Source organism: Amblyomma americanum, chromosome 10, assembly GCF_052857255.1.
Source record: "Amblyomma americanum isolate KBUSLIRL-KWMA chromosome 10, ASM5285725v1, whole genome shotgun sequence".
Taxonomy (NCBI): domain Eukaryota; kingdom Metazoa; phylum Arthropoda; class Arachnida; order Ixodida; family Ixodidae; genus Amblyomma; species Amblyomma americanum.
The window spans coordinates 37,186,338-37,196,442 of record NC_135506.1 but is presented as its reverse complement, the minus strand read 5'-3'; the positions used below and the strand labels follow the sequence as shown (position 1 = coordinate 37,196,442).

The 10,105-nt window shown below is 43.2% G+C and overlaps 1 protein-coding gene across 1 annotated transcript; it reads left to right on the top strand.

Moving 5' to 3' along the window:
- The first annotated feature begins 2,751 nt into the window (after positions 1-2,751).
- On the top strand, positions 2,752-10,096 carry LOC144108208 (uncharacterized). The gene is made up of 3 exons (XM_077641487.1): positions 2,752-3,058; positions 5,650-5,859; positions 9,870-10,096. The coding sequence occupies exons 1-3, from the start codon at positions 2,752-2,754 to the stop codon at positions 10,094-10,096; spliced, it is 744 nt and encodes a 247-aa protein (XP_077497613.1).
- Positions 10,097-10,105: the final 9 nt, after the last annotated feature.

Here is a 10,105-nt window from a genome sequence, read left to right as displayed (position 1 = left end):
CACTCTGTGAGCAATTAGAAAAATATAGTACACAGGATACTGACTCGGTGCGTGACAGTTCATATCCTCAAAGAAAGTAAACTCTATGATGAAAGCAAAAGAACACCCAGGAATATCTAAACGTATTCTATCACAGTTGCCTTGCGACACACTGCAAAAACCGCTCTTTCCACGTGGGCTTCAGACCCAATATCATTGGATAGGAAGGCGTGCTATAAGGCAATCAAGTAAATCGTTGAAGCACTCGTCAACAAAACGAGCGATATGAATGTTTAAGAATGCCATGTGTCACTTTCACAAGAAAAGGGATTCCTAACAAGTAAGAGGTAGGAACGCTAGCGATAAATAACAATCAATAACACATAACAAGAAATAGAGATAGATATACTTTAGGTGATACGATATACTCTGCTACCGGTCGGGCTAAGGAAGGCGTGGCTCCATGAATTTTGTGTTCTTAGAAAATATGTCCTATCTACCAACATGACCGCAATTTCTTTAGAACTGAGAACGACACATGTCCTGTGCATGCATAATATTTCTTACGTTTCCTTTGTTTATGCATGAACGCTTAGCTTTTTTAACTTTGTTTCTACTTCGCCTATGGTCTCTATGGTTTCAAACCTTGGTATTATGCAAAGTCATCTGCAGATATCACGGGTGTTTCAGCGGACACTTTCAAAACAATTTTAAAAATAAGCTTTTTGGGGTAAAAATGGGGTTTATGCGGCATAGTATTACCAGTGTTGGCGGACTTCAGAAAACTTGTGAATCGTTTTAAGAAGTAAGCTGTTTAAGCAATTTTTATAATTAACTTTTGAACTGATAGAGTTAAGCACCTAGTTGCAAATAGAGATTTGTACCGGTCATTTGGAATAGTCATATCAGTTTCAGAATTACGAAAACTTGATTACCGTCGCCGCTGTGGTTCGACAAAATTTGGCTTCATCGAGCAAAAATATATGTGTTTTCGATAGCATGGAGGCAAAGGAACCCCTCTATTGCAAGTAATTTGTCGACAAATCAAAATTTTATCAAGCGACAGTGCCAAGGGTACCCGCATTTTCGAAATTCTAGAAGTTGATATGGCTATTAGTAGCGACCGGCTACAAATATTTAATTGCAACTAGGCGCCAAACAGTAGTAGTTAACAAGTTATGCATGAAAAAGTAGTTAATCAGCATACTACTTAAGACTAATCACCGGATTTCTGGTGTCCGCCAACACTCCTAATATTATGATGTAAAAGCCATATTTTTACTCTAAAAAGCTTTTTTTTTATTTTTCAGTGTTCGCTTAAACACCCGTTATATCACGAGGCTGCCTGGACGGGGCGCGGCATTATGACAGCCTTCCTACTAGGTAAAATAATTATAGCCTCAAATCTTTCTCACATGCAGAATAGGCAGCGTACTAGAAGATCTGTGTCGATAGCATCCGACTCGTCGGCTGGATGGCTCGAAAAACGGCATAGTCAAGAAGGAAGTTTGAAGCCTTCAACACACGCGGAAGCAGCCAGTGCCAACGAAAGCACGCAAGGAGCAGTGGCGCTGTTCTTCATAAACTTGCTCCCACAGTGCACCTCCAGGGGCGCTGTCTACGTCGTGGTTTTAACCTTCACCCTTGCGAGTACATTCTACTTCCTTGCAGGTAAGAATAAGCTCTTAAATATCTTGAACTTGTCATTGCGGGGGTTGTGCTGCAGTCGTGGCCGATGTCTCGCACCCTCGGAAACTCAGGCATATTTCTGAGTGCCCAGACTTCGAATCCACCGTAATAAAGTCACCTCAAGAGAACCCTAATCTATGCGTCACAAAGCAAAAGCAATGACCTCGGTCAGCACTTGCAAGAGGAAGTAGCGGTTTTCGCAATTACCTCCAGAAAGTCCCTTTGATAATTGCAATGAGCAATCTTTTAAACTTGCTCTTGGTAAACAGCACAATAATAATAATAATAATAATAATTGGTTTCTCGGGAAAGGAAATGGCGCAGTATCTGTCTCATATATCGTTGGACACCAGAACCACGCCGTAAGAGAAGGGACAAGGGAGGGAGTTAAAGAAGAAGGGAAGAAGGAAGTGCCGTAGTGGAGGGCTCCGGAATAATTTCGACCACCTGGGGATCTTTAACGTGCACTGACATCGCACAGCACACGGGCGCCTTAGCGTTTTTCCTCCATAAAAACGCAGCCACCGCGGTCGGGTTCGGACCTGGGAACTCCGGATCAGTAGCCGAGCGCCCTAACCACTGAGCCACCGCGGAGGGTAAACAGCACAGAGTAAAACTTCATTTTACTGGGACACCTGCCTTAAGTACCTTTTCTTGTGTGAAAGGTATAAGCATAGAATGCTCTCAAAAAAACCTAATTCACTCGATTCCTAACATTAAGGTTGACGACTAAGAAGTCATCAACTTCAGTAGACCGACTTGCGGAGGCCCCCAGCTGGTGAGGCTGGGGTGCTTATGGCTCATGTAGCGTCAAGTAGACCAATCTGGTGCCCGTTCGATGCCTTTTTAGAAATGGAGGACACTTCTTTGAACGCTTCCCTTCTAAATTTTCAGACCTCCGTGGGCTTCGTGTCTTATGAGTTTTAATACAAGTTCCTTACGATGGAAGTCTTTTTTTATATTCGCCCTTTTACAACCTCTTCACTCCTGTTCGCAAAAGCACCCACCGAGTGGGACAAATTTTGAAACGCGCCGTCTTGTATGCAAGTACCCCATGTCATAATTCGCACATCGCATGACTTGATGTTTCCGCGTAAACAAACAACGGATTCAGAAATATGTCTTCAGATCACTTGGACCTTTCCGAGCACTGTGCATGCAGCCGGAAAAAAGGCACCCTCCTCACCTTTCCGCTGCGACGACCCCAGCCTCCAAGCGCCATTTCTGCCAGACCGCTTGCCGACGGCACAGTTCCTGCCACTGATGGTCGTGTCTGGAACAGCCGTCGTCCTTCTCGTCGAGTTCCGCAGCCCCGACGCAAGCGCATCGGAAGCGAGCTACCTGGCAGCCCGCTGTCTGCGGCGATTTTACCTCGGAGGCTTGACCATAGGTAACGGTGTACTACGAAGCCTGGCTCCACTTTTGCGTTTTCTCACTGCGTCTACGGCCATTTATTGCTGACAACGCGATCGCGGGCTTAAAGAGTAGCTGCAGTGCATGCCCTTCTGCAGAGGGCTAAACGTGGCATCAGGGAACCCAGGATAAATAAAGGAACCAGTGGCCACAGCAATCTTTCCGAGTTTACGGCAGCCACTTTAATTGGTTGGAGTTATGGTGTTGAAGCTGAAGCACGGCCACGATGTCGCCATTTTACAGCATAGCGCAGGTTTCTTGCTGTCAATTATGGTCGAGACTTTCATGGCGAACCATTATCAAGCTCATGCGTGGTCCTCGTCTCAACTAGTATGCATATTGTAAGCGCGCGAACTATACGAGACGCAGAAAGAAACAGGCAGACGTAGCGCTTAACTTCAATTGAGTTTTGCTTCATAGACACGTCAGATTTATACATTCGTCGTAATCACGCCTGGAATTTTGCAAACAACTATCACAAAATACACCATGCTGGCGTGTACGTTTGACACATATTTCCATCAAAATTGAGAAATCTTTTTTTTTTTAGCGAGATTAATTTTTTGCTCACCCAGAAGCCAAATTCCTTACTTATGCAGCATGCTTTGAAAAGTTTCCCCCTAATTTGTGGTACGAACATTTTCAAAATTCTCGTTTCGCGGAACCGAGTTCTGTAGTCATGGCAATGGGGACAATGGTGGACTGGATGCCCACCCCCGGCAATAAGCCTACTCCTGCGTAGTGCTCCTGGAGTATGACATTAATGCAACATCCGGTTTGTCCTATGTGGTATTTGCCATAGGACAGGGGTATTCGACAAACAACCCAACTTTTGCACAGGACAAAACTGTCTCCGTGATATCTGCAGGCGTACTTGATGCTGCATTCTACCTTCAATCTTCTGTTTACCATAATGCACATGGCAGCAAGTTTTTTGGGTGCCGTAAAAACCACCGGGACGTCACCTTAACTTTTTGAGACGATGGGAAAGTTGGTGGTAGTGAAGAATGTCAACGGATCTCAGGCGTTGCGATGCATAACTGCAGTGGTATTCTGGTATACCCCGAGATTCCGTGGACAGGGCTTCTACCACTGAGGTGATCATGTCACAGGTTAATCCTACGCTGTTCATTATCTGCAGCTGTAAACGCGTGCTATGCTTGATTTCATGGTGGCAGCGCTTATCAAGAGCAGCACGCAGCTGGCAACTGGAAAACTGGTCGGCCATTGTCGCCACTGCCACGAGTGCTCGCCTCGTTTTCACAAATCGAGAAATGTGAAAGCCAGATTAGTAGAGAAATTTTCGAAACATAATGTTTCAGAAAGAATTTGGCTCTTGCTTAAGCAAAATATCAGTCTTGGTAACTGAAAAATACTTCACATATTTGGATGAAAAGCCACAAATGCCCACCTGAAAGTCTTTGTCATGGTTGTTTGTTGTCCTCTAGATGTGATTACGACGAATGTATAAAGGTGACCTGTCTCTGAAGAAAAACTCAATCGAATTTCCACGGTATTTTCTCATTCGTGCGGTTGCAATATGTATACAAGTACGACCCACCAAATAGCCCACCTTTCCTTGCTATCTCGTTTCAAGGAGTACGGCCATTTTCTTCGGTATGGAATGAGTGCTGCCGTGTACGTCCCATGCGTTTCGCTTCTTGCCATTGTTTGCGACGGAGAGACTCGTCTCGGACTTCTTTGTCCGTCAACTGTAGCTCAAACTCTTGTGGTGGACGACGTAGGCAACGGCATAAGTTCCGTAGCACACATGGAGAAAGCAGCAACCGCAACAAAATCCCAGCCATTTTAGAATGGAACCACATTAGTGATAATGGCACTATTAGGTAAACACTAATTTACACGAACCAATTAACTAAGATGAAAATTCGAACAAGTTGTTGCCCTGAAGAAACTAACATGAAGGTTGGATGTTGACGGCAATCTGACAGCGAGCGTGAATGAGATCCGTGAAATCGATTTATCACCTAAAGAGCGTCCAAAACTTTTCTCGCATTCCACCATTAATCTTAAGGAAGGTGTGACCGTACTGCGCACCGGGCCATTAAATCTAGCTGGACCCAAGTTTTGCACCACTTCTGCCTCATAAAAGCAATTTTTGTCTGCATGGTCATTTGGGATGGTGTTGGAAACGCCGCGGAAGAAAATGTGCAAAACGCGAGCACAACCTGTTCTAACACTAGCTGGTTTCAAAGAATACAAAGCGGAACAGGGAGTAATTTCATTCTAGTGGTCTCCTGTCTTGTCGCACATGGAAAGAAGCAATCAGAATCATACCCCTGCATATCAGGTGGTAGCTTGAACCTCACAGCACCCGCCGAGTCTTTTGGTTGCTGGAACTGTGTTTTGACGTACCTTCCTCGCGATTTCGTCAATGACCATCATAGTGTAGCAGCAACTAGCTCATTTGGTGCAACGGCCCATGTTGGCGCAGATATCCCACAGTTGAAGTGAGAGCCCTTCCATTGGCATTTTACCCGTGGGTAGGTTGCGCTGTGAGGCCAACAAACCAGGACTCAAATCACTCATGCGGTGCATTTCTCACAGGGAACGTAGCCTTCGCCATTCAGATGCTGACCAAAGCCAAGAGGCCTCATTTCATCGATTCATGCCGTCCTGCCGTGTTCACGCCAAACGGCACGGAGGCGTTGGTTTGTCCTCAGGTGCTGACCTCTAAAGCACCCACAGGCAATCCGGGAGCGCCACTCCACGCGGTGGACATACTGCGACCTCGACGATTCACTAAGGGCAACAAAAGTAAGCTGGTCTGCTTTTGCACGCGATGTTTCTGACTAGAAGTCCTGCGTTTAAAGCAATATGAGAAAAAAGCACTATGCAAGAAAAATATGTCTAAACAACACTGTTAAAACGAGCTTTATCTTCAGAGCAGTCAGCAGACTGAAACTGAAGTAGCAGCTGTATTCTATCTTTCATGCTTCGTCAAGTATATCTCTCCTGACAGCTGAAGCATCTTGGAAATATATTAGGCCTGGCAAATACAGATGAGTCCGATATCAGTGGAACGCAACTGTGACAGGATGGTCAGCTCAACCCCTCTATTCTAGCCGGTCAACCTGCACTGCATTCTCGATCGTGTGATTTCTTCATGACTTTTGAGATGCAAACGTTTTCTGTCACTTTCTTTTTTATCAGTCTAGATGACTCCAGCTCTTACGTTAGGAATGTTCTTTCAGTTTTACGTACATCGAGTATGTGTGATCGTAATCTGTGTTGCTTAGATCAAGAAACTGGATAATATTTTCTTCCAAGCACCGCCACGTTGAAGAGCACCTTTGCTGCAGCACTCCATACTGCACTATCAGTCAATTAGTTTTATTTGCTGAGTGTGCGGGAATCATAATCAGCGATTTATTAATGAAGACGTAATTATTCTTTAGTAGTTAGGCTTCTGGCTCTTTTACCTACCTGTCTGCTGCAGCCGAGAACAACTGCGAGACGCAGATTATGAGGGTTGAAGATTTATTTTAGAGACATTAACATAAGTATAGATAATAAATACAAAGGGAGTCATAAACTCAGAGACATGGGGGGGGGGGGGGGGGGGTACCTCCTATAAGTAGTAACACAATGTAATTAAAAAAAATTAAGCAGAACTAGTCACACGTTATGAACTGAGTTTATCAAGAAGTGAAAACAACTCATCTGAAAGATGAGCGAAAACTGTTGAAAGTAATTTTTGCCACGTTGCATTTAGATCTACAAGGAAGCAAACAGAAAAGAAAACAAGCAAGAAACTCGTTCGAAAACACAAGCCGAAAACATGTACCGAGGATGTAATAACAGTCTGAAATATTGATAATGAGACATTTGAACAAGCAAAATCATCAAGTTCTAAGCAGGAACTGTCTCAGGGTTTGGGCAGAAAGTAAATATTGCTTCATGCGAGGTTGGTATAAGTACGCTTAGGTATCTGATTTTCATAATGGATATCAAAGGTCACCACTGATGGGCTTAAAAACCGAAATAGCGTAAGAATACCTACACTGTTGCGACACTGAGAAAATGTTATAAGCGTGCAGAAGAGGCGAAGCTTCTTGAATGAAACAACTGAACGTCATTTATAATTATTTATTTTGGAGATGCTGCAAGAACGACAAGTGAGTTGTGAAAGTACCACCCCAGGAACTTATGCAGTGGCGTATGATCTATCTATGAATGCGCGGTGAAGCGATATACTGATATTAATATATGAACTCATCTTGTTTAGTATTCTTATGCGGCATGGTGCTTTTCTTGTTACAGAGTCGTTGTGCTTGCTAAATTTTAAATTCTTTTGCAGTTCAACTATAAGAAGTGTGGTGGAGTCAACGGCATAAATTTGAACGAAAATCATGATAACTGATGCTGTTACTGGTATAGTTTATGAGAAGTGGATATTAAAATCCTACAGATAAGAGAAATAATAAAGAACATGTTATTTTGACAACAGATTGGTACAATAGCAGCATGTGCAAATGTGTGAAATGCATAGAATTGTGTGAAAATAATACACTCCTATTATCCACCTATAGCAAGCAGTTATAGGAGTGAAGCCAGTTGGGTAGATCATAGATGTATAGAAGAAAAAATAGAGGTCCAAGCATGGACATTTCAGGTACGCCAGTGTTGGTTGTTTCAAATTTAGAATAACTCTCGGCAATGAGTACTGATTTTTTTCTGTTAAGCAGTTGGTGGAAATATGACCGAAGGTCGGACCAGTTACCCCAATAGAATTCAACTTAGAAAAGAGGATCTTATGATTTATGGAGTCGAAAGCTCTAGTGAAGTAAAAGAAAACAGAGCCAAACAGGCGACCAGGATCAACAGCTGCTTTGATTTCATCAGTTAATGAGATTAGCGATAAATCAGTAGGATAGCCCGCTTCAAAACCAAACTCATCTCGCGACAAGATTTCAAGTTTTGACAAGTACATCGTTAGGCGTGCAACGATAAGTTTTTCAATAATTTCACTGAAGAACGATATTATTGCGATAGGATGATAGACATGTCTCCTGTCGCCTTTCTTGTAAATAGGTGCAAGTTTTGCTTTCTTTAGTACTCGACAAAAGATGCGAGTTTTAAAAATCAGGTTTCCTATTATACGAGAAAGGGTCACCGATTAGGTGGACTACTAGTTTCATGTTTTCAGCGCGAAAGTAATCCAGCCCGGCGATTGCATTTTTTACATTGCAAATGGCATTAAGCCATTCATCAGGGGCAGTTGGATACAGAAACAAAAACTGTGGGGAAAGCGCTGACCCCTTTGATCGAGAGGGACAGGCAGTAGATGATGATCCAGTCAAAATTTGAAACCTCAGATGGGTTATCGTAGACATGCCCATCAGTATAAATTGCATTCATTTTAGGGGATGAGAGGTTTTCTTCTTGGTTCCGATTAGAACAGAATTCTTAATCGTCAATTTGCTTCGCTTCTTGCATGTGGTTCACAAACTGATGGACATCATAGCGATGAAACCTGGAACGCTTTCTGCATTTCCTTAACATCATCAACAACAACGGCTGCAAACCAGATTTCATTATTGCATAAGATTAGGAGGATGCACTTTTAAGGTACTAGACGCCACGCTCCAATTTAGCGTTAATAGGAGCAAATAAAGATTGGGTGGTCACCAAGTTCATGAAAGCACAGCAGAGCAACTCGGCCTCCTCTACGATACCGCTTACAGAGAACAGACGTCCACTGGCGATGCATAAATACGTGGTGATATAAACCTAGTCTATCATGTTCCTCATTTTGATGTTCGTGTTTTGTTGTCTCAGTTCAGCCTACCTTTATGTCGCCGCATGATTATTCTAGTACTATTCTTTAGCGTTAACAGAATGATTCAATTACCAATTACAGCGATTGTCCATTTTTCATTTTTCTTGTTTCTTTTGTTTCTTTTTCAATGCCAGTATAATCCACGTCCTTAACGAGCGTGAGGCTGCTGGGTCACTCAAATCGGCGCTGAATCTCAAAATCTTGGTTAGCAAAGAATGTCGCTACAGAAAAACACAATAATTAAACCTGAGTGTCGGTCGTTATGACCTTTTGCGTAAAACTTCGCGTTAGTCACCATCATAGACTCCTATGTCGTCCCATTCTCGTATCAAAGCCATGATCAAAATAACTTTAATCAGAATGATGGTAATCAGGGCTCAAAAGGAGACGAGAATAGAAGATGAAAGACACAGAAGGAAAGCACAATCCTGTTCTTATTTTTTTCCCGTTTTTTATGTTTTTAACGCGAAAGCGATATAGTAGCCTAATTTCGGAGAAAAATGTGTCGTCGGTTACGTACATCGAAAGACCGGAATCGATGACTAAACGTTTCGATACCTCTTGGAATCTTCGGAGAAACAACTAACCACAACTTATATTACCCGAAGAGATGCCTCGTTGAGTGTAGGCAGACGTTTAGGTTCCACAAAAACAAGCATGAAGGACAGGCACAAGGCACTAATTAAAGAAATCGATAGCTTCTAATCCTATCGTGTCATAAGCGCAATGCAATTAGGTGCCCGAGTGAAATTTTGATGCTGACTATTGCCACTGTAAATGTGTGCTTATTCCCATAGCTCCCAATTTCTATGTTATGACAATCCAACCATCGTTCCTTCAGAGAAGAGGAAGATCACATCTGAATAATGACACATACAAACACAGACCGGTTAACGACGCTTCCCGTTAGGCGACTCACTAAACATAGGCGTTGTCTACGACACTGGTTTGTTTCCGTAAATTTTTAGGCAATCTTATTCAACAGGATCGCGCAGTGGGCTGAAGACCTGGGCGCATTCTCTATCGACTCGCAGGCATCATGGCATCAGCGACGTTCTCCTCCAGATACGGGATCATATTGCCGATGACATCAGGCAGCCCTACCACTCTGGAATCGATGATCTCAAAGATAAGGCCCAGCGCTACTGTGGTCCCCAGGACGCCGAATACTCCACTGAACAGGTCTGTCACTGTTTCCAAGTTTGCTTTTAGAATAGCAAG